Source organism: Bos javanicus, chromosome 10 (assembly GCF_032452875.1).
Source record: "Bos javanicus breed banteng chromosome 10, ARS-OSU_banteng_1.0, whole genome shotgun sequence".
Classification (NCBI taxonomy): domain Eukaryota; kingdom Metazoa; phylum Chordata; class Mammalia; order Artiodactyla; family Bovidae; genus Bos; species Bos javanicus.
Window position 1 is genome coordinate 70,193,451 of NC_083877.1, and position 24,660 is coordinate 70,218,110.

General features: G+C 38.8%; 2 protein-coding genes across 4 annotated transcripts in view; one reads left to right on the top strand and one right to left on the bottom strand.

Moving 5' to 3' along the window:
- TOMM20L (translocase of outer mitochondrial membrane 20 like) lies at positions 1-12,913 on the top strand. Its single transcript, XM_061429020.1, has 5 exons — positions 1-594; positions 766-809; positions 8,259-8,340; positions 11,680-11,822; positions 12,740-12,913. Exons 1-5 carry the CDS (start codon positions 468-470, stop codon positions 12,791-12,793), a joined length of 450 nt encoding a protein of 149 aa, XP_061285004.1. The 5' UTR covers positions 1-467; the 3' UTR covers positions 12,794-12,913.
- Positions 12,706-24,660, bottom strand: part of TIMM9 (translocase of inner mitochondrial membrane 9) — a 16,348-nt gene continuing 4,393 nt past the window's right edge. For all 3 annotated transcript variants that reach the window (XM_061429021.1, XM_061429022.1, XM_061429023.1), the window contains 3 exons: positions 15,961-16,024; positions 15,536-15,631; positions 12,706-13,366 (listed from right to left, as the gene is read on the bottom strand). In XM_061429021.1, coding sequence (XP_061285005.1) covers positions 13,232-13,366; positions 15,536-15,631; positions 15,961-15,999 — 270 coding nt within the window. In that variant the 5' untranslated portion in view covers positions 16,000-16,024 and the 3' untranslated portion in view covers positions 12,706-13,231. The remainder of the gene's footprint in view (positions 13,367-15,535; positions 15,632-15,960; positions 16,025-24,660) is intronic.

The following is a 24,660-nucleotide window of genomic DNA, read 5'->3' on the forward strand; positions in this document are numbered from 1 at the left end:
AAAGCAGACGCGGTTGGGGAGTACGGACTAGTGTCCAGGTGTTCGGTGGGCAGTACTCTGAACTAAGAGATGACCAGAGTTATGGCTCAAATTTGCAGTTTAGGGAACAGAGACCAAAGGAGGGTCAGTTCCCTCAGATAACCAGATTCCCGCATACTGTGGTTTGCCTTGGATGGGTGTCTGAGCTGAGATAGTGGGGCGCGTTTGGGTAAAGGGTTCAGAATTTGGAGTGCGACCGACCTGGATTGGAACAGAGCTCCACTACTCCGTACTGTGAGAATCCCACAAGCGTCCCCTCAGACCCTCCATGTTCTTCGTCGACGCGCTGCTCCTCCCGCCCGCGGCCCAGCGCACAGGAAGCCCCGAGGCCGGCATGGGCGCCGCGCCGACGCTCCCTGCCGGCTGGCCGGCTCCCCGCGCTCGCTGGCCCGCGCCCAACGCTCGGTTCGTGGGACGCCCGCGGCCGGATGCCCTGCGTCCGCACGGTCCTCGGCCTCCTGGCGGCCTGTGGCGCCATCGCCTTCCTTGGCTACTGCATCTACTTCGACCGGAGCCGGCGTGGCGACCCCGCGTTGAAGCGCCGCCTGAGGGAAAGTGAGTGAGACGGCGGCGGAGGCGCGACGGGCCGGGCTGAGCGGGCGGCGGTGGGGCTGACCGGGCCCCGGGGGCGAGGCCGGGCCGCGGGGGCCGCCGCCTAGGGGCCCGCGGGGCGCACGCAGGCATCTGGAGGGCTCACAACCAGCACGTGCCACGTTGTGTTTGCAGAAAGAAGAGCCCAGCAGCGAAAGGCTGAGGGACGGGGCGCCCAGGTGAAGTGTTTTAGCGACGCTGAGGTGGCGTTACAGTGAGTAACTTCCCGCCGGTGCAGGTAGCGGCTCGGCCTTAGGGTCCCTGGCGGTTTCCTGAGCAGCCGTTTCCCATTGCCTCGATGCCTGCCCGCACCCCGCTTCCGCTCGGGCAGTATTTAGCTTTTATTGTCCGACATCGGGAGGAAGGAAGGAAGGAAGAACCATCTGGGGTCGTGAAAAGGCAGTAATAACGTGGTAGGAAAAGGCACTAATTTTAGTTTATAAAAAAGAAGAAAGAGGAGCCTTTGCCCTTTCTGAGCCGCGTGCGTGCGTAGTCGCTCGGTCCTGAGCCACACCAGACACTTAAAAAGAGACCCAGGTTTGCCCGGCCCGGTACGGTGCTGTACCGCCCATTCCTGTTCTACGGGGCCTTTCTTCTAGCTCAGAGACAGGATGTATCCTCTTTTTCTCCAAAATTGAATTTGATCAGTCGTTTTGAAGGATAATCACAATTATCTTGGTGATTGGTCCAACTTAACCAACTCACTTCATTTCTCAAACAGAGCGTTCTTGGGCTGTTCTGTGAAATTTTCATTCGGTTGATGCTCGTTTGAGCGCCTCGCATTTGAGTCGATGCCCACTTGAGGCATTGTTCTAAGTGTGGCAGAGGTTAGCAATGGCGAAAGAACATGCCCCATGTAACAGGAGCACAGGGGATTCCCTGGTGCTGCTGCTGCTGCCGCCAAGTCTCTTAAGTCGTGTCCGACTCTGTGCGACCCCATAGACGGCAGCCCACCAGGCTCCTCTGTCCCTGGGAGTCTCCAGGCAAGAATACTGGAGTGGTTGCCATTTCCTTCTCCAATGCATGCATGCATGCTAAGTCGCTTCAGTCGTGTCCGACTCTGTGCGACCCCATGGACAGCAGCCCTACAGGCTCCTCTGTCCACGGGATTTTCCAGGCAGGAATACTGGGGTGGGTTGCCATTTCCTTCTCCCATTCCCTGGTGACTCAATAGTAAAGAATCCGCCTGGCAATGCAGGAGACCCGGGTTCAATCCCTGGGTGGGGGAAGATCCTCTGGAGAAAGAAATAGCAACCCACTCCAGTATTCTTGCCTGGAGAACCCCATGGACAGAGGAGCCTGGCAGGCTACAGTTGCAAGAGTCCGACGTGACTTAGCAGCTAAACAACAACATCAGGAGCACGGAAGAGGCAGAGGATCACGGAAGAGGCAGAGGATCACTTTCAGGGCCAGGTTATCATGGAGGTGTTCTGATTACCTATTGCTACTTTCACCTTAGAGCTTAAAACTTTATCTTATTTTACTCCTGAATCTTCAGTTTGAGTCGGGCAGGGTGGGGATATCACATTTTTGCTCCACGGACTTCCCCAGTGGCTCAGATGGTAAAGCGTCTGCCTACAATGAGGGAGACCTGGGTTCCATCCCTGGGTCAAGAAGATCCCCTGGAGAAGGAAATAGCAACCCACTCCAGTACTCTTGCCCGGAAAATCCCATGGATGGAGGAACCTGGTAGGCTACAGTCCATGGGGTCGCAAAGAGTCAGACACAACTGAGCGACTTCACTTTCACTTTTCACTTTCATGCATTGGAGAAGGAAATGACAACTCACTCCAGTGTTCTTGCCTGGAGAATCCCAGGGATGGGGGAGCCTGGTGGGCTGCCATCCATGGGGTCGCACCAAGTCAGACACGACTGAAGTGACTTAGCAGACTTAGCAGCCCCAGGGCTACCTGCTGAGTCATCTGAAGGCTTACTCCCTCACATATTGGGCAGTTATGCTGGCTGGCCACTTAGTTGGGACTGTTGCACAGAACAGCTACACAAGTCTTCTCCTTGTGGCATGGTCTTCCTCACAGTATGGTGGAAGGGTCGTACTGGGTAAGCAAGTTTGTAATATATTTGTGTGTGTCTGTGTGGGTGTTGATACACACAATTGACCCTTGAACAGCAAGCAGTTGGGGCAGCAACACTTCTCTCTGTCAAAAATATGAATACAACTTTATAGTTGGCCCTCTGTATTGGTGGTTCCAAATCTGAGGATTCAACCAACAGCAGATTTTGTAGCACAGTAGCACTGTTTATTGAAAAAAAAAACACACACATATAAGTGGACCTGGCAGTTAAAACCCATGTTGTTCAAGGGTCAGTTGTATATATGTATTTATTTATACATATATTTGAGAGAAAACATGGAGCCTGCCAGGTGGTGCCAGTTCTGCCTCATTGAGACCCACTCAGTTTTGAAAGGAGAGGAAATGGACTCCAGCTCTTGTTAGAGGAGGCTAGGTTTTGGAAGTACAAGCAGCTCTGGGAATATTGCTGTGGCTGTTTTTGGAACATGCAGTTCTTCACAGAAGACTTTGGGGGTGGCAGATCCTTCTACTCAGTAAATGTTTGACAAAGAAAGGAGTCACAGTTGGGGATGGTGGGAGGTGAGGTTGGAGAGCTAATTAAGGGCCCTGCATCTGGGAAGGCTTTGAAGACCTGAAGTTAAGAAATTCAGATTCAGTGGGGGGAATTATTGAAGATTTCTGAGCAGGAATTGTTTTTAAAATAAGGGGAGGAAAAAACCTTTTTACGTTAGATCAGGCAGGAGTGTGCTAGATGGATTGAAGAAAAGGAAAGTTATTGCAGCAGTTCAGGTAAGAGGTAACAAAGTCTTGAACTGTAGTGGTGTCAGTGGCAATTGGTGATGAGAGATGTAAGATAAACTTTCCAGAAAGAATAGGTAGTTCATGCTCGCTGATGAAAGGGTAGTAGAGAGCAGGAGACACAGATTTCTGGGGATTCAAGATGGAGTCTCATAGAGAAAAAAGGTACAGTTGACAAAGAAAGGAGGAGAGGGAGTATTCAAGGCTGGGCATGAGAGAGGAGATGCTTTCCCTGGGGCAGAGCCTGGGTCAATTCCACGTCCCTCTCCTTTCACTGCCCTTATAAATGGTTGAAGTTAGTGTTTGTTGGTGTGATTATTTGATAAATTCTTTGTTTATTAGAATCAACTCCACCAGGGCAGACCTTGTCTGTGTTTTTACTCTCCATTTTCTCCCCAGTGCCTAGAACAATGTCCAGTATATTGTAGGCACCCCACAAATATTTGTTGAATATTGTTGTTTATTATTCAGTCACTCAGTCGTGTCCGACTCTTTGCGACCCCATGGACTGCAGCATGCCAGGCCTTCCTGTCCATCACCAACTCCGGGAGTTTACTCAAACTCATGTCCATCAAGTCAGTGATGCCATCCAACCATCTCATCCTCTGCCGTCCCCTTCTCTTCCCACCCTCAATCTTTCCCAGCATCAGGGTCTTTTCAAATGAGTCAGCTCTTTGCATCAGGTGGCCAAAGTATTGGAGTTTCAGCTTCAACATCAGTCCTTCCAATGAACACTCAGGACTGATCTCCTTTAGGACGGACTGGTTAGATCTCCTTGTAGTCCAAGGGACTCTTAAGAGTCTTCTCCAACACCACAGTTCAAAGGCATCAATTCTTCGGCATCAGCTTTCTTTATAGTCCAACTCTCATGTCAATATATGACTACTGGAAAAACCATAGCCTTGACTAGATGGACCTTTGTTAGCCAAGTAATGTCTCTGTTTTTTAATATGCTGCCTAGGTTGGTCATAACTTTTCTTCCAAGTAATAAGCATCTTTTAATTTCATGGCTGCAGTCACCATCTGCAGTGATTTTGGAGCCCCCAAAAATAAAGTCTGCCACTGTTTCCCATCTATTTGCCATGAAGTGATGGGACCGGATGCCATGATTATTGTAGGCAGAGAGAAACAGCTTGTGCAGAGGCACAGACCTTGAAATTGCAATATTTAAAGTATGTGGCCAAAGAGATAGCTGAGTGGTAGTTTGGTGTCTTATTGTGGAAGTCTTTGATGCCAAATTTAAAAGTTTTGAAATTTTTCTATTGTGGTGGATAACCAGTGATGGTGACTTTATTTCAGGAAGTGGATGTAATTATTTCTTTTTGAAGTATGGGGTGGAGAAGGGAAGGCAAAGACAGGAAAATCAGTGGCAGTCCAGGAGGGAAATGATAAAGATCTGTTTATGTCAAATGAGGAAGAGGCAGAAGCAGGATTTTTCAAATGTTCTTTTATATAATCCTCATAACAACTCTGTTCTTCTAGTTTTATAGATGAATAAACTAAGGCACAGAAAGATGTCTCTTCCTACTTACAGGATCTCTGTTCTTCGTCACCCCAGCCCTTTTTGTTTCCCACAGCATGGTCTGTGATTCATCTGCATTAGATTTACCTGGGGCATTTGTTAAAACAGATTATTTGACCCAAGCACCAGCCATTGTGATTTAGGAGGTCAGAGATAGCCCAGTGGTTATGCCAGCAGTAATTCTCAGGCTTCAGAATTTAAGAGTCATCTGAGGAGCTCATCAAAAATCCAGATTCCTGAGCTCTACTCAGAGAAATTGATTTGGTAGGTCTAGGTGGAGCCCAAGAAAACTGCAGTTTTAATAGCTCCTTAGGCCCATCCTTTGTGAAACACATCTCAGATTCTGCATAATCCCTCATCCCCCTGGAAGCTCCTTCTCTTCTCACTAAGTGAACTCAGATTTCTAGACCTGGGGCTCCAGATTTTGCCTGCCTGCCAGACTCTGTAGTCTTCAATGTTCTGTAGGCACCTCTGCTTTGTGTGTTCAGAAGTAAATTCATCATCTCATCCCTTGCCAGTGTTCCTTTTCCTGTTTCCCTGTGATACTGATTTTGCTTTCTGTTGTGACCCCGCTCAAATATCAACCTCACCTTCTACAGTCAATCCCCAGTTCTTATTTTTCTGTTTTGTGTCTCATACTCTGGGCTTCCCCAGTGGCTTAGCAGTAAAGATGGGGGTTCCATCCCTTGGTTGGGAAGATTCCCCTGGAGAAGTAAATGGCAACCCACTCCAGTATTCTTGTCTGGGAAATCCCATGGACAGAGGAGCCTGGCGGGCTACAGTCCATGGGGTTACAAGAGTTGGACATGACTCAGCCACTAAACCACCCACAACCATCTCATACTCTTTTCCCTTTCTGTTTCCCTTGCTCCTTCACTACTTCAGGCTTTTATTACCTTTTACCCAGAATATTATAATAACTTCCTAACTTGTCTTACTACCTCTTATGCTGTCAGAGTAAATCCTTCTAATCTGCAGCTCTGTAATGTAGCTCCCTACTCTGCAGATGAAAGATGAACCCACTTAGCTTCGCACCATGGACCTGGCATCTTGGGTGCCTTCTATATAGATAGCCTTCTTTTCCTAGGAATTAGACATAATATATGGAAAGCTTTCAGTCCATAGCTGGGCTTCAGTAACTGGTATTTATCATTGTTGCTTCATTCACCATATTATAATCCAGCTATGTAAGATCACTTGAGATTTTCCCTGCAATTTTGTGTCAATTGTACTCGTTTTTTTTTTTTTTTAATTAGACCACTCAGTCAGGATTTCTTCTTTAAAAAATTTATTTAGTTTTTTTGGCTGCACTGGGTCTTTGTTACTGCATGTGGGCTTTCTCTGGTTGCCGGGAGCAGAGAGCTACTCTTCGCTGCAGTGTGAGGGCTTCTCGTTGTGGTGGCTTCTCTCACTGCAGAGCGCAGACTCTAGGCATGCAGGCTTCTGTAGTTGTGGCGCACAGGCCTGGTTGCCCCGCAGGATGTGGAATCTTCTGTGTCCCCTGCATTGACAGGCGAATTCTTAACCACTGGACCACCAGGGAAGCCCACTTGTACTCTTTCTTCATCAGACTTTCACTGAGCTTCTCCACATCTCAAATGCCATCTTTTCTGAGGAACTTTCCCTGGTCTCCCAACCAAATGGAATGTGTTAATATTTTGAGCCTCAGAAGACACTGGACTTTGTTGTTGATGTGTTACTGATCTCAGGCATACTTATCTTTTCTCTTGGTTAAACTCTGGGCTCTGTGGGGATGGGCACAGGAGTCTAGATCTGCTTCCCTCTCCAGCTCTCCTAGAGTGTCCTGCTCTTGTTCACTAAATATCTCTTGAATGAAACTTGTGATTGTCACCAATCCAAGTTCGATGCATGATACTGGATGCTTGGGGCTGGTGCACTGGGACGACCCAGAGGGATGGTACGGGGAGGGAGGAGTGTGGGGGGTTCGGGATGGGGAACACGTGTATACCTGTGGTGGATTCATGTTGATGTATGGCAAAACCAATACAATATTGTAAAGTAATTAACCTTCAATTAAAATAAATTTATATTAAAAAAAACAAAAAAAAAGAAACGTGATTGTGCTGATGACATGATCATCAGCATGTCTGCTGATAAAAGCTTAAAATATGATCTCATCTGCTGGTTCATCCTATTTAAAAAAGATAATTCTTGGGGAAAACAAACACAAAAACCCTCCGGATATAAAAGACTGAAGCTGAAGTGACTGTGGAGTGGATACTTTGAGCATGGTTTGCCCACTTTAGCTATAAAGACAGCTCTTAGCTTAGTACAGTGATGACCTTGTCCTGTGAACCTGGTCACTTTCTTGAAACAGGCTGTAGCAAACCATAGCATCCTTCTGAATATCACCAACTGCCCTGTCAACCCCCACCATGCCCTTTGCTAAATCAACAAGCAGTGTTAATACTCTAAGCAAGAAAATAGGTTTGCAACATACAAAGAAAGCTACCTTTGTTAGAGTTGGTTACAGTGGATTTCTCCTATGTGTACTTAGCAAGCTGGGTAAAATATGAAGTTGTTACAAGTATCTTAACCAAACTTGAATATGCCATGTTTTTCTTTTCTTTTTTTTTAGGAGGGTGGGGTTCAACTTTTTTACAATTATAACCAGAGCTAAATTAAGAAATTACCCTAGTCTACTGACTTTATTTCTCAGAGTTATTAGATCTAAAAGACAATATAACTCATGAAAATATATGGAAAAGTACAAAAGCTGATGTAAAATGGTAATCAGGATGTCAAAGAATTAGGGTAACTGAAGAATAAAACTGGCTGGGCTGCAGACTGGCAGACAGTGGCTGTGCTGGTTTAACAAGGTGCCATCTAGGAAGGCCATTAAATGTACATGGTGACAAATCACAGCCACCATCTGCCATGTTTTTTTGCTTTTTTTTTTTAGTTGCCTGAAATTATAACTCCATTTTAAGAAATTGTTTTAAATATAAAGAGCAACTGCATTTGTCATATTCTGCGTTTAGAGACTAGATTCAAGATGTGCTTTTAAAATAAAAGTTAGCCTGCCAGGCTCCTCTGTTCATCGGATTTCCCAGGCAAGAATACCGGAGTGGGTTGCCATTTCCTTCTCCAGGCGATCTTCTGAACCCAGGGGTCGAACCCAAGTCTTCTGCATCAGGCAGGCATTGGCAGCTGGATTCCTCACTGCTGAGCCACGAGAGAAGCCCTCAGTTTTGGCTAGTAACCATATACCTTACATTCGTTACTTATTGTTAAATATTCTGTGACTCTTTTAGTTGTGGGATCCAGCAAAAAATGAAAAATTACAAGAATTTTTTCTGCAAGAGGTACGAATGGGAGAACTTTGGTTATCCAGAGGTAAGAATGTAAACATACTTTTGTAAGCAGTTATTTATGATAACTGATGTTTGAGAAATATTTTTGGATTGGTATTTTTATGTCAAAAAACTTCACCTAGCTAGATGTGTTTCAGTTAGAGACACTGTCCCAGCATTTTCACATCATTGCTGTCCAGCTCCACTCTGTTAGAGTTTGTATTTAAGTTCATGTTGCAGTCTTGGAAGTAGGCAGAAAGAAGCAAAGCCAAATACAAGAACACCTTATTTACTGTCAGATAAAATTCTAAGTAAGTGAGTTTTCCAAATGATTAAATGTTGTATGAATCAAAATGTAAAAAAAAAAAAATTAACTTCTTTATAAAAATTTTCCTGCCTAAGCATATTCTTAATAAAATACTTACTTACTTTGATGATAAAATTATTATGAGTGATAATTCAGTATAATGATACCTGTGGGGGTACCCTGCACTTGAGAAACTTCACAATGTTGTCAGGGAAAATGATGGTAGATAATATTTTATAAACATTGTATATAGTAATATCTTTATTGTGGTGTTTAACACTAGAAAGAAAAATTGTTTTGAGGCTTCTTATGTAAAGCATAAATGATATTGTATGCATGAGCACCACACCCATTTATGTCTTTTTTTCACGTGCTGCAAATTCCCATGCATATCACAGTGCCTACAGCTATTTCTGCTTCTCTTTTTTGTCATTTTTGGAGACTTTTTTTTCACTCTGCATTTAGAGGGTAACATCCTCCAGGATTTATAAAAGCAAAAAGTCAGTCAAAATCCTGGAAAACTCATAGCAATATCCACGAATATTTTTTAATGCAGTGTTTTAAATGTTTTAATCCGATGGCTTAAATGTTTTAAGAAATGAAAAAGCCATTCAAAGGCATTGCGTATTAATCATCATAATTTGAAATTTCAGTACTTTTATTCAGTATAAATGTTAGTGACAAAATGAATAGTTAGAGCTGACTTAAACGACGTAAATAGGAGCTATTGTATACAAGATGATGAAACATAAAATTTAAGGACTTTCATTTCCAAGGGCCTCTTTCAAGGTTCTGGGAAGATTCCTGCCAATCTTGTATTCTTAATTTCATATTCTTTTTCTTAAAAGGGGCCCCAGATTACATAAACTAAGGGCCACACAAATCTGGATGAAGCCCTGCTGCTGCTGCTGCTGCTAAGTCACTTCAGTCGTGTCCGACTCCGTGTGACCCCATAGACGGCAGCCCACCAGGCTCCCGTGTCCCTGGGTATACTCCTTTGTTATAGAGGCAATTAAAATACAAAGAACCTTTCACCTTTAACATTTTTTGAATTAGGACAGTATAAATATGGGTAGGAAAATGATGAATTATAAATCAAAAGAAAAATAATTTTATTATATTTTTATTTATCTTTAAGAGCTATCATGTAATATAGAAGTGAATATTACAAATATTGAGATGATGACAAAAATTGCAAACTTGAGTTTTTAAATTTTTCTCTCCACGATAACATTATTTCCGTGAGCCCCTAAAATAATTAGCACTTTTAGGGTTATATACTTCTACTTTATTTCTAAAATTCTCATTGGTTGCTTATTCTTTAAATCCCCACCAAACCCAAAACCAATTAAATAAGAATCTCTGGGGTAGGACCCAGGTATCAGAATTTTTTTTTATTGAAGTATCATTGGTTTACAATGTTGTGTTACTTTCAAGTGTACAGCACAGTGGTTCAGTTATACATATATTCTTTTTCAGATTTTTTTCTTATAGGATCTTGAGTACAGTTCCCTATAGTTCCCTTGTTGGTTACCTATTTCGTATTCAGCAGTGTGTATAAATTTGTCTCTCCCCATTGGTTACCATAACTTTGTTTTCTGTTTGAGTCTATTTGTTGTGTAAATAAGTTCATTTGTGTCATTTTTTGGATTCCATGTTAGTGATATGACAGTGTATTTATCTTTCTGTCTGGCTTACTTCACTTAGTATGATAATCTCTGGGTCCATCCATGTCACTGCAAATGACATTATTTTGTTCTTTTTTATGGCTGAGTAGTGTTCCGTTGTTTATATGTACCACATCTTATTTATCATTTACCTGTCAATGGACATTTAGGTTGCTTCCACGTCTTGGTAAATAATGCTGTAGTGAACAATGGGTGCATGTATCTTTTCAAATTATGGTCTTCTCCAGATGTAATATACAAGTTATTATTCTTTAAACTCCCCTAGGTTATTACAACACACTGGTTGAGAAACACTGTTCTAATGCAGTAATTTTTCAGCCAATTTTCTGTAATGTCTTCTCCAGTCACTTCTGCCACCACTGCCAACCCAGTTTTCACTACTTTGCTGTCAGGTAGTTCTGTAGCCGTCTCAGTTGTTTTTATGTCTATGTAACCAGAGGGACCACAGAGCCAAAAATTTTAATAGAAATCTCTGATTAGCTAATTTGATTGGATTGTTGGTTGACCTAATTAACCAAACTGACTAGTTTTGGAGCTATGTTAGCTCCATCGACTTGAGAGCAGCCTTACCGCTTTTTCTTTCTTTAAAGGGTTTGATACAAAGTCTTTGTTTCCTACTTAGTTATGTTAAATATGTCAAAATTTCAACTTTTGCTATTCCAAAACATGTGAAGGAGGGGCAGCACACTGTAGTCTCAAGGTTCAGAAAATTAGGTGCTATTACTAATTCTGGCATTAATTAGCTTTGAAACCTTAAATTATTTCACTGATCTTTGCCTGATTTTCCTAAAACGAGGTAGTGAGATTAAGTGATTACATGTTTTAACTTAAAGTCCTATAATTAATGTCCACTCTTCACAAATTTTCATTCTTATTTTATAGCCAGTCATTCTAAAACTCATCTGTCTTCCCCTAGATACATAATTCATGGTTACACTAAATCGTGTTTCAGCTCTTTAATAATACAGTCTATTTTATAAAAGTCTCATTTAGCTAGGATATCAAGATGTCTCATCTGTAATGTTTCATCAACCACATAGGTAAAAATAACTCATATCACTAATGACAGACACCAGTCTTTTTAAAATAAACTCAATATTCCCTCTTGCATACCCAAATTGCAGAACATGAACATTTTCAATTCAAGAGTGCACTTTTAAATGGTAATTTGGGTCAGAAAGTTATTCACACTGCAGCCTGATCACAGTGAATCTAATAGGCAGCTCAACATTTCCCTGTTTATATTATTTATTCTTTTTGAGATTTGTTCATAGTCTTTAGTTTGATATGCTTTTGTAGTTTTAATGCTTGGTGCTTTCTTGATAATTTGTAGAATATATGTTTGAGGAACTTTAAAATCCTGCTCTAAACTTATCAATCTATTCAGGAGAGCATCGAATGGGGGTTGAACATCTCAGCAATGCCCTTTTGGTGTGTGGGCAACCACAGGAACTTCTGAAAGTTTTCAAACACACACTTCCTCCCAAGGTATTTGAGATGCTATTGCACAAAATTCCCCTTATTTGCCAGGTAAGCACATATTTATCTTTGTTAAATGAACACTGTAAATAACCATGTTGGGCTTGATTAGACAAAAATAGCAAAGTATGTGTGTGAATGACCCTAAGTTTTAAATGAGTAACATCTCTGAATTTTTGTTTGCTTTTCTTAAGATGAAACAAATTTCTTCTTTCATGTTCCTTTGACTATGATGGATTGTATATTTTGTTGAGTATTATACACGTTTCAACATTTCAACTTTAAAGTTAACATTGTTTATTTTTGTACTTTCTGTTATTGACTGACTGCAGTGTCAACAGAGGCCTATAAGTGGTATTCTTAGATAAATGACCTAATGGCCTATAGAATGAGCATATAAAACTGTAAATTATCGAAGCAGAATAAGACTTCTACTTTCCAATATGACAAAACACAGAAATCACTTTGGTAAATTTAAATATATAGGCTAGTTAGTATTCTTAATTAGAAGTTTATATTCATAAGTGGACTGATGCCTATTAAAAAATTGGCTTATGAATGAATTTCATTTGATAACAAACTGCTTGCTGTGTGTACTTATACGTCAATCAGAATTTCCTGCAAATGCTTGGAATTGTTTAGCTCTAAGGTGCTACTTTAGTTTACTTTTTATTACAATTGATCACATGCAGTAGTTGAGAATATACTGTATACTGTTGGTCTGACTTGGAATCATTCATGGTGGATTCTCAGCTTTTAAACAAAATACAAAGCAACAGTCTCCACTAAAGCACAATAATCAACTCTTAAGCATTCCCAAGCTAGTGTCAAATGGAATGTTTCCTCAAGATATATGAAAATGTAGCTAGGATAAGAATGTGTAGTGCCCACTGTGACACAAGAAAGGAGAAAAGAAAAGGATCATGCATTAAAATGATTAGCAAGTAACTATTTTATGTATTTACCAGCAATTTGAGGCAGACATGAATGAACAGGAATACTTGGAGGATGATCGTGATTGAAAAACACTTCAACGTATCCACAGTCCAGTCAGAATGCTATGGAATTATATAGTTTAAACAACTGCTCGGTGACATTTCCATTTATTTTACTTATAGTAATAAAATTTCTTCTATCTCCTACATGATATTTTGCTTTAAAATTAACAGTCACAATTGAAGAAACAATGGTTTATTTTTCTAATCAAGTGACCAAGCTGCTGAATCTTAAGGCCTCAACAAGTGTTGCATCTTATTATTTTCATTGAACAATAAGACCTTCTATTTTGATTATTCCTGTATATAACAATTTTGTTTCTCCAGTTGTTTCCATTTGCCAGTCATGACAGATGGTTTAACATGGTGGCTACTGCTTTCAGAGGATTCTATCAGGTGAATCCTCATTTCCAGTGCAATAGCTGTTGGCAATCTTTCATCAAAAGTCCATCTGTTAGGACTTCTCTATCGTGGCTGGCCAAGGAGTCCTGCTTTGGCAGCCAGGGCTTCATTCTGCTGAATGTGATATTCCTGAAATCTCATAGATATTCGTTGAGTCATTTTTAAATACTTCTGTAAGCAATGTTCTGAACAGGTAGTCTAGAAATAAAAAGACCCAAGAGGCAACACAAAAATATTAATTAAAAACATTGCACATATTCTAAAAGAATAAACAGTGGGTACTTTTCTTTCTTCAAATATGTTTGAGAATTAAACGGTATCAATAAGTCACAAGTGATCATAGCTTTCAACTGTTAATACCTTCATATATTTATAAAAATTAGTACATACTGAATGCTTACCAGTTTGTAGGTACTAAAAACAATGGTAATTCCCTGCCTTCTGGACTAGATTTTCTGTAGGTATGTTTCAGTAGTAAGGCAAATTCCACATTCCCATCTGTTACTCTGATTGTCAGAATGTAGGTCCAGTAGCAGGTTGTTCCTTTTTAATGAAAAAGTCCATTCTCAATGTTGCTATTATTATTATAATAATTTTGGCCATGTTGTGCGGCTTGTGGGATCTTCGTTCCCTGACTGGGATTGAACCCAGGCTGTCAGCAGTGAAAGCACAGAGCCCTAACCACTGGACTGCCAGGGAATTCCCCATTCTTAATTTTCAACTTTTTACTTTTTAATAAGACTATTTTACTTAGCATCTCTCAAACTTTGTCATTTATTTAACAAACACTTATTGGATTGCTGTTTATATTAATATGTTAAGTTCTTGGCATTAAAATTTATCAGTATCTTCCACTGGAGGAAGTTTGTGTCACTTTTAGCAAATACATAAATGTTTTGAACAGATTATTAAAAGTTAAGATTTGGAACTGGGATTTCAGAGTCCATCTATGCAATATGAGCCACCAGATTCAAGCTCTGCTTTTTCCAAAATTAACCTGAGTTCTCAGAGTCAGATAGGAGAGCTGTGTCAAGTTTCTCTAGCCTGGGCATCTTGACTAAAATCTAATTATTAAGAATCTTTGGGGAACACATGTACACCCATGGCTGATTCATGTCAATGTATGGCAAAAACTACTACAATATTGTAAAGTAATTAGCCTCCAATTAAAAAAAAAAAAAAGAATCTTTGCTGTGGAACAATATTCAGGAAGTCCCAGGCATCTTCTCTTTAAAAAGTCTGCCATAGTTCAGAGTGGCTGTGATACTAAATTTGATATCATTCAACTCAATGCCACAGAGTCCTTGGCTGTTTAAGTTCCTTTGAGTAAAGGAACATATAAAAGATAGCCTAAATTCACTAACACATGAAAAGATGCTCAACATTGCTCATTATTAGAGAAATGCAAATCAAAACTGCAAAGAGATAATTACCTCACACCGGTCAGAACGGCCATCATCAAAAAATTTACAAACAGTAAATGCTGGAGAAGGTGTAGAGAAAAGGGAATGCTTTTGCACTGTTGGTGGGAATGTAAATTGATACAGCCACTATGGAAGACCATATGGAGATTCCTTAAAAAACTAGGAATAAAACCAGCATATGACCCAGCAGTCCCACTCCTAGGCATATACAGTGAGGAAACCAAAACTGAAAAAGACACATGTATCCCATTGTTCGTTGCAACACTATTTACAATAGCTAGAACATGGAAGCAACCTAGGTGTCCATCGAGAGATGAATGGATAAAGAAACTGTGGTATATATACACAACGGAATATTACTCAACCATAAAAAAGAACATGTTTAAGTCAGTTCTGATGAGGTGAATGAACCAAGAACCTATTATAGAGTGAAGTGAGTCAGAAAGAAAAGATAAATACCATATTCTAATGCATATATATGGAATCTAGAAAAATGGTACTGAAGAATTTATTTACAGGGCAGCAATGGAGAAACAGACATAGAGAATAGACTTATGGACATGGGGAGAGGGGAGGAGAGGGTGAGATGTATGGAAAGAGTAACATGGAAACTTACATTACCATATGTAAAATAGACAGCCAACAGGAATTTACTGTATGGCTCAGGAAACTCAAACAGGGGCTCTGTATCAATCTAGAGAGGTGGGATGGGGTGGGAGATGGGAGGGAGGTTCAAAAGGGAGGGGATATATGTATACTTATGGCTGATTCATGTTGAGGTTTGACAGAAAACAACAAAATTCTATAAAGCAATTATCCTTCAATAAAAAAAGATAGCCTAAATTCATATAATAACTAGGAACAAGGAAAATGTTGAGGGGCATCCCATTTATATTGTTTATGATGACCTTAGAGAATTTTTAGTGAGCAACAGTTTTCATACCTCTTCAGGTTTTACTTCTCTTGTTGTGAAGTCTTTAACACAGTCCAAAAAGCAGGTTTCTGTAAGTTTATTGTAGGTTCCAAGAAATTCCTTAAACTACAAACAAATCAGAAGGTTCTTTAATAACAGGTTTTTAAAACAAATGTTTTAAATACTGATGTATCTAGGCAAAATATCCTGTAATACTTGAAAGGTTCTTTTACTACCTTCAATAGGTATAATATGATCCACAAAATATAGTCAGATTTTCTAGTTGAATATTTATCTTTTCCTGGATTATCTTTCAAACTATCTGAAAAATTTGCTTCATATAATTTAACATCCATCTGTGGAAATGAAATATAAATATTTTGTGCTGACATGGTTGTATCCACTAATGCCTTTAAGTTTTGCAAAATCCCTTTTCCTTAATTATATTACCTTACCTGTTTTATCTGATCAGATTCTGGTATTTGTGCAGCCATATTCTTTTGGTACGTTATTAGTCACCTGATTTAAAAGTAAAAAGTTTTGTCAGTCTGTATACAAATGTTTTTAGGCTAACTGAAGGTAATAAAAACAAGAATAGATTATGAAATAGAATTGAAACAAGTCTACTTGAAATTACTGTTCAAATTTTATAGATTTCTAACTGATTATATAATTATATGCCATGCCTCCCAATTTCCCAGGTCATTAATAATAACCTTATAGTTTAGAATTTAATTTTTTAATGTTAGCTAGCTATAAGACCCAAAATCCCTATCTATCTAAATCTCCAATTTTAAGACAGTTTGCTCTGTTACTTTGCAAAGCCATGTGTTAAAGCCCCATTCATAGTAGAGTTTTATAGGAAAGAAATCTCTGGTGTCTCTCTATAAGTACTTAAGTTAACTGTTCCACTGGTTGCTAACACAGCTTAGACCTATGCTATTAAAGATCCTTTTTACAAACACCATCTACTTAAGACCTACCAGAAACTTCTGAATATATGACACTTGTGATCTAACTTGGGGGCAACAGAGAAGTGAAGATAAGGAAGTCAAAGAGCCTTTCTGAATTACTGGAATTTTCACATATCCTAAATGGAGGACACAGGCTCAGTTAATTCTGACACAGGACTGTGTCACATTACTTATTCTATCCTGGCTAGTTCTAGAACAGATGAAATATATAAAAGATTTGTATAAAACAAAGCTGTTTAAAACACAAACAACATGTAAAGGAAGAAAAAACAAATGCTAATTATGTATACTGCAAACAGAATTTATATGCATTTAGCTTTGAGTTTCCTGGTAACCAATACAAAAAAGATAAAACTGGATATGTATACCATTCTTAGGTGCTGCTGCTAAGTTGCTTCAGTCATGTCTGACTCTGTGCAACCCCAGAGACGGCAGCCCACCAGGCTCCCCTGTCCCTGGGATTCTCAATGCATGAAAGTGAAAAGTCAAAGTGAAGTCGCTCAGTCGTGTCCGACTCCTAGCGACACCATGGACTGCAGCCTACCAGGCTCCTCCGTCCATGGATTTTCCAGGCAAGAGTACTGCAGTGGGTTGCCATTGCCTTCTCTGACCATTCTTAGCTAATACTGTGAAAAAATATTCTCATTTTAAATAACAAATGCAATCAATGGTAATTCGATTCCAGCATTTCCAACCATGTATAAAACTTACCCTCTTTTGCATTTAGTCGTTCCTCCTCTTTTGTCCCTATCCTGTATGTTCATGAGTATTATTGCCATTTTTAAAAGTTATCTTTTCCACATGCAAGGGGAAGCACCAGTTCTCTTCTATTTACTATCCTAGTCTTATTCCAAAGTCTAACTGTACTGTATTTTAGAGAATCTTTGGTTTAGCAGTAACATAATATAAACTATCTTTTCTACAAAAACTCTTTGGTATCTGCTATAAACAATGCAGTAGCGGTTTTAGATTAGCCCAGCAGTCAGGCAACCCAGTGTTCCATAAACACCTAAAAAGTTATCAAGAATGCTCTTTATTCCTATTTTACTTCACAGCTTTATAAATGAGATATATATTTTAACTACATAAATTACCTGAAAAATACCAGGAATTAACTAAAGATCACAACTTTTCAGGTATTGCTGTGACTATCATCATTGTTATGTTCCAGGTAAGATACTTCCATTATAGTTACACTTTGCTCACTTAAGTCATGAAACACTGATTCCATACCCTCCAACTATGGGACACAATAGAAACCCAAACCTAAAGATTACATCATTTTCTAATATCAATTTCAAACTTTTTTTTACAGTTTGAGATCTTAACAGTTACAATTTTGCTAGATAGATGTGGGTAGATGTTGATAGATAATCACTCAGTAAACATTTATGTACCAAGTATTGTGCTAGTTATGAAACCAGCCATGCTTCTGAGGTAAGGTGCACTTTATGACTGCTATAAAATATCACTAACCAGTCAAAGAAACAGACGATTCTGTTAATATATCATACAATGAGGTTTAGGATTTGTGCTTCTAGGAGGATGAGGTAGATATGCTTTTTGCTATTTGTCTAAGTACAACTAAAACCCCTGGACCTTACATGCTTATCCTCTCCACCAAAGGGCTAGGAACGGGGAAGCCCATAAAACAGAAAACTTTTAAACAATAACTGCTGTACTCCAGGCCAGCACAGAAAAAACTGTGGTCTTCATCTCTACCCAAATCAGCATATGCCAGGTAGACATCTACCCTCACCAGGCTCTCTAACAAGATACTCCAACTCCCATACCAGAGTAGCATCAGAGAAGCGTTATTAGGGAACAGGGGCTTTAATTCTTACTGAGTATTAATAAGGACTGCTCCCCCTAACTGTCAGTGGAAACAGCATGGGGAGCCTTCCATCTCAGTTGTCAGTGATGAAACACCTTTCTCCCTTCCCTCTGGGGTGCTATCAAAGGAGCCCTAGCTGAGATTCAGGACCTGCCTGCTGCCCCATGGTAATGAGGCCATATCCTCCTGTGGTGTCAGTGGAGGCTCTCTGGGGAGCAGCAGTGAGGCGCTCCAGTCCCCCTCGGCCAGGGAGAGACCAATGACGGCCTAGTAGAGCCACAGCTCCCACTCTCACCAGCAGAAAGGAGGAACATTCCCCAGACCCCTGAAACGCACACACCCCTCAAGTGACAGAGTGAGGAACCTGCACATCTACCTTCACCTGGCAGTAATGAGATGCCCTCCTCTCCCCAGTGAAGCAGTGTAAGAGCAGCCAGCTATAAGAGAAAGTTTAAGCAAATCTAGTCTCAAAATACAAGATGCAAAATCTCCAGGTTATAAAGAAAAAACCTCATACCAAGAACTAAGATCTCAAAAAAAAAAAAAAAAAAAAAGTCCAACACTGAGATGAGAGATACTAGAATTATCTGACAAAGATTTTAAAACAGCTGATATAAAAAAACTTCTTCAATGCACAATTAAGAATGTTTAAAACAATTGAAGAAAATATAAAGCTCAGCAAAAAGTGAAAAATATGAAAGGAAAAAAACCCCAAATAAGCTCAACAGACAGAATCAACAGCAGAACAAGAATGGGGGAATAGAGGAAAGAATCTGTGAAGGAAGACAGAAAACAGAATTATCCAATCTGAATAACCAAAAAATATTGCATAGAATGAAAAAAAATGAACAGAGTACTAGGGATCTATATGACTATACCAAGAGATTTAACATTTGTTTTATTAGAGTCCTGGAAGAACAGAAAGAGGAGCAGGGCTGTTAAACTACTAGAAGAAATAATGGCTGAAAACCTCCCAGATTTGGCAAAAGAAGTTTGTAGATTCAAGAACTAAATTGTATTCCAAAAAGCGTGAATACAAAGAAATCCACATCAAGATACATCATGGCCAAACATTTAAAAACTAAAGACAAAAAATTTTGAAATCTGCAAGAGAAAAAGAGACATCTTACCTATAGGGGATACACTATTAGGATGACAGCAGATTTCTCATCAGTCAACCCAGAAACCTGAATCTGGCAAAAATACCCTTCAGGAATGAAGGTGAAATCAAGCCATTCTCAAACAAAGGAAAACTAAGAGAATCCATTGCCAGTAGACCTGCCTGAAAAGAATTAAAGTTCTAAGCAGAAATGAAATTATAAAAGGAGACTTGGAACATCAGGGAGGAACAACACAGGAAGAAAGAATGAGTAAGTACAGTACATTTCCGTTCTTGAGTTTCCTAAATTATATCTGACAATTGAAGCAAAAATTACAAAACTGTCTGATGTGGCTCTAAATGAAATTAAAAGACACTTGCTCCTTGTAAGGAAAGCTATGACAAACCTAGACAGTGTATTAAAAAGCAGAAAAACTACTTTTCCAACAAAGGTCTGTATAGTCAAAGCTATGATTTTTCTAGTAGTCATGTACAGGTGTGAGGGCTGGACCATAAAGAAGACTGAGCACTGAAGAACTGATGTTTTTGATCTGTAGTGATGGAGAAGACTCTTGAGAATCCCTTGGATTGCAAAGAGATCGAGCTAGTCAATCCTAAGGGAAATCAACCCTGAAATATTCATTGGAAGCCAGCGCTAAAGCTCCAATACTTTAGCCACCTGATGTGAAGAGCTGACTTATTTGGACCCTGAGGCTGGGAAAGATTGAAGGCAAAAGGAGAAGGGGGAGGCAGAGGATGAGATGGTCAGACAGCGTCACCAACTCAATGGACATGAATTTGAGGAAACTCCAGGAGATAGTGAAGGACAGGGCACAAAAGATCAGACACGACTTAGCAACTGAAGAACAACAAAATAAATGGGAAAGTAAAGGGAAGTAAGGCTTCCACACTTCACTGAAACAAGTAATATGCTGACACCATTAGACTATGATAAGCTTTGTATATCTCATTTAATACCTAGAGCAACCATTAAAAGAGAACAACATAAGGAGATAACACTCAAAAACATTAGATTAATATAAAATGTATTCAAATAATCCACAGTAAGGCAAGAAAAACTAGAACAAACAAAAAAAGCACATTTCAGCCTTAATAAGCAATTAGATTAAATATAACTGGTGTAAATGATCAAGAGACAGATTGGCTGAGTGGATTAGCAAAATGACAAAATATATGTTGTCTACAAGAAACTGACTCCTAAGATTCAGAGTGAAAACAAAAGGATGGAAAAAGATTTATCATGCAAACATTCATCCAAAGCAAATAGTGGATATATTAATACTAGACTAAGTAAGACTTCAGAGCAAAGGAATTTACCAGAGACAGAAAAGGACATTAAAGGTCTATCCATCAAGAAGACCCAGTACTCCTAGATATGTGTGCCTTAAGCAACACAGCTGCAAAATATGGAAAGAACTGAAAGGAGAAAAAGGCAAGTATAGTTGCAGATTTAAACCACCCTCTCCCATCAATTGATAAAATAACTCAACAAAATCCACAAGGCTATAAAAACTTAACACCATTAACCAATAGAATACGATCTACATTTACAGAACATTTCATGTAATACCACAGAATACACGTTTTTTTATCAAGTGCCAATGGAACACATACCAAAATAAACCATATCCTGAGCCATAAAATAACCTCAATAAATTTAAAAGAACTGAAATCATACATAGTCTGTTCTTAGACCACAGTGGAATCAAACTAGAAACCACTACCAGATAACTGGAAAATTTCCAAACATTGGAAAATAAACAGTACACTTCTGAATAATCCATGAATCAAAGAGGAACTCTCAAGAATTTAATTAAACTAAAATACAGCATACTAAAATTTGTGTGACACAGGTAAATCAGTGCCAAGAGGAAAATTGTATTACTAAATGCATATATTAAAGAGGAAATGTCTCATGCAACTTCCCTGGTGGTCCAGTGGTTAAGAATTTGCCTCCCAGTGCAGGAGATGTGGGTTTTGATCCCTGGTAGGGGAACTAGGATCCTATAAGCTGCAAGGCAACTAAGCCAGTGCGCTGCGACTACTGAGTCTGCCACTGCACCCAAGACCCAACACAGCCAAATAAGTAAATTAAAAAAAGGGAACTGTCTCAAGTCAACAGTCTATGTTTTTATTTTCTTTTAACCTCAAGAACCTAAAAAAGAGCAAAATAAACCCACTTAAAGTATGTAGAAGGATGAAAATAATAAAGAACAGAAATCAGTGAAAATGAAAACAAAGCAACAAACAAAAATCAATGAAACAAAGATGGTCCTTTGAAAAGACTGTAATAGACCAACCTCCAGCAAGACTAACAAAGAAGTCACAAATTATCAGGAATAAAATAGGATATGGTAATATAAACCCTGCAGATTCAAAAGAACAGAACTATGAAGAACTTTATATACATAAATCTAACAACTTATTCATGAATTTAGTAGTATCCTAATATTAAAACTAGACAAGATGGTACATACAAGAAAACTACAGAAAAGTATCTTCATAAAATAGACATAAAAAATAGAAATAAAAATCCTTAACAAAACAATAGCAGATATAATCCACCAATATGTAAATGTGATCCACCATTTTAATAGATGGAAAAATAAAAGTCATATGATCTTATAAACTGATGCAGAAAAAACTTTTGATAAAGTCAGTACCCATTCATGATAAAAACTCTGAAAATTAGGAAAAGAGGGGAACTTCTTCAACTTGGTAATGTACACCTACAAAAAATCCTATACCCTATACTACACAGTTAATGGTGGAAAACTGAATACTTTGCCCTAAGATAGTGAGCAAAGCCAGATGTCTGCCCTTAATACTCCTTCTCAACATACTGCTTGAAGTTCTACCCAGTGCGGTAACTTGAGAAAAGGAATAAGACATACAGACTGTAAAGGAAGAAAATAAAACTGTCCCTCTTTGCAGATGGCATGATTGTGACACAGAAAATCCCAAAGTCCCCTAAGAATCTACAAAGAAACTCCTAAAGCAAAATAGTTTAGCAAGATCACAGGATTCAAGATAAACATGCAAAAATTGTATTTCTATATACTTTCAGTGAACAAATGTACACTGAAAAACAGAATACCATTTATAATCACTCAAAAAAGATTTAAGGGTAAATCTGACAAAGCATCTGCAAGACTTGTATGCTGAAAACTATAAAATGCTGATGAAAGAAATCAAAGGTTTAAATGGAGAGACACATTGTGTTCATGGCCTGGAAGACTCAGCATAGTAATGATGTCAATTTTCCCAAAATTGATATATAGGCTTAATGCAATTCCTGTCATGGTCCCAGTAACATTTATTATAAATATGAACAAGATTATTTTTAAATTTATATGGAAGGCAAATGGACTTAAATTCAAAAAAATAATAAGTAGGAAGAATCAGTTTGCTTGATTTCAAGATTTAACTACATAGCTATAGTAATTAATACTGTATGGTATTGGTGGAAAAGCTGACACATAGATCAACGAAACAGGACAGAGAACCAGAAATAGTCACGCAAATAGGACCAAATGATTTTTGGTAAAGGTGCAAAAGCAGTTAAGTGAAGACAGCTTTTTCAACAAATAGTGCTGGAATAACTATACATCTATAGGCAAAAAATTTAACTCAAAGTAAGTCTTTCACTTTATACAAAAATTACCTCAAAATAGATTTGGGACTTAAATATAGAACATAAAACTGTGAAAACTTATAAAGATAGGAGAAAATCTTTGGGCTTTAGGGCAAAGAATTCTTAGCCTTCACATGAACAGCAAACTACGTATCTGACCGATAACTAATAAATAACCAGACAAGATAAAGAAGCCTGCAGACTCTAGTATAAACACAAATAATCCAATTAGAAAATATGCAATAGAAATTTCACCAAAAAGATTATTCAGATGATGAATAGGCACATGAAAAGATGTTCAACATCGTTAGCCGTTAGGGAAACAAAACCACAGTGATATATAGCATTATACACCTATCACAATGGTTGAATTAATTAATATACATCTATCATATGACCCAGCAATTGCACTTCTGGACATTTTTCAGAAAGAAATATAATAATATATTAATATTATATTATTATAAGAAATAATAATATATTAATATTATAAGAAATATAATAATATAAAACTTATAGTCACACAAAAACCTGCACATGAATGTTTATAGAAACTTTATTCATAACAGTCAAAAATTGGAAGCAATCCAGATATTCTTCAACAGGTAGATGATTAAGCAAACTGATACACCCATACCATAGAATACTCTTCAGCAATAAAAAGGAATGAGGTACTGATACACCAATAGCCTGGATGAAACTGAGAGAATTACGCTAAGTGAAAAAGGCCAATCCCAGCAGGTCATATATTGTGTGACTCCATTTATATAACATTCTTGAAATGACAAAATTATAGAAATAGGGAAATTATTAGTGGTTGCCAGGGGTTGAGGAGGGGCTGGAGGAGGAGGGAAGTAGGTGTTACGATAAAAAGGCAACATGTGAGACTTGTAAAATGGAAATGTTCTGCATCTCAATATCAGCATCCCGGCTGTGATATTGCACTATAGTTTTGTAAGATGTCACCACTGTGGAAGGCTGGGCAAATGGCACAAGGTATTTTTTTTCTTAGAACTGTATGTGAATCTACACTAATCTCCAAGTTTGAGGCTGCCAAGCTTTCTACTCCCTGCCCAAGAATAAGATACAGTGTGTTGTGTGGTTAGCAAATGATCAGAACTAGAGTTCTTTTGGCTTACTACTCCAAAAGCAGCCTGAAAACTGGTAAGATGACTTTTGTGGATAGGTGTTAAATGAAACCTTTGTTTTGTGAGAACTTAAATTTATAAGTTTGCAAATTATAATGCCCAAATCAGTTTTTATTACTATCCCAGTATTTCTTCAGTTAAAATTCACATATGTGACTTTCTCAGGGAGAGGTCAGAGAGGCAGAAAGTATGAAATCTTTAAATGTTGTGTCAGTTTCAAAAATTGGTAACACTGTGTTGACTCCTCATCACTTCCCCTTTCATATATAATTCATAGTGACAAATGATTGTTATTGGGAAGTCTTTGAAGAGATACAGATAAGGAACACCCCCAAATATTATTTGTTCTTGGTACTGTCTTCTAATATACAGTCCTTAATAGTATGCTGCTGCTGCTGCTAAGTCACTTCAGTCGTGTCCGACTCTGTGTGACCCCACAGATGGC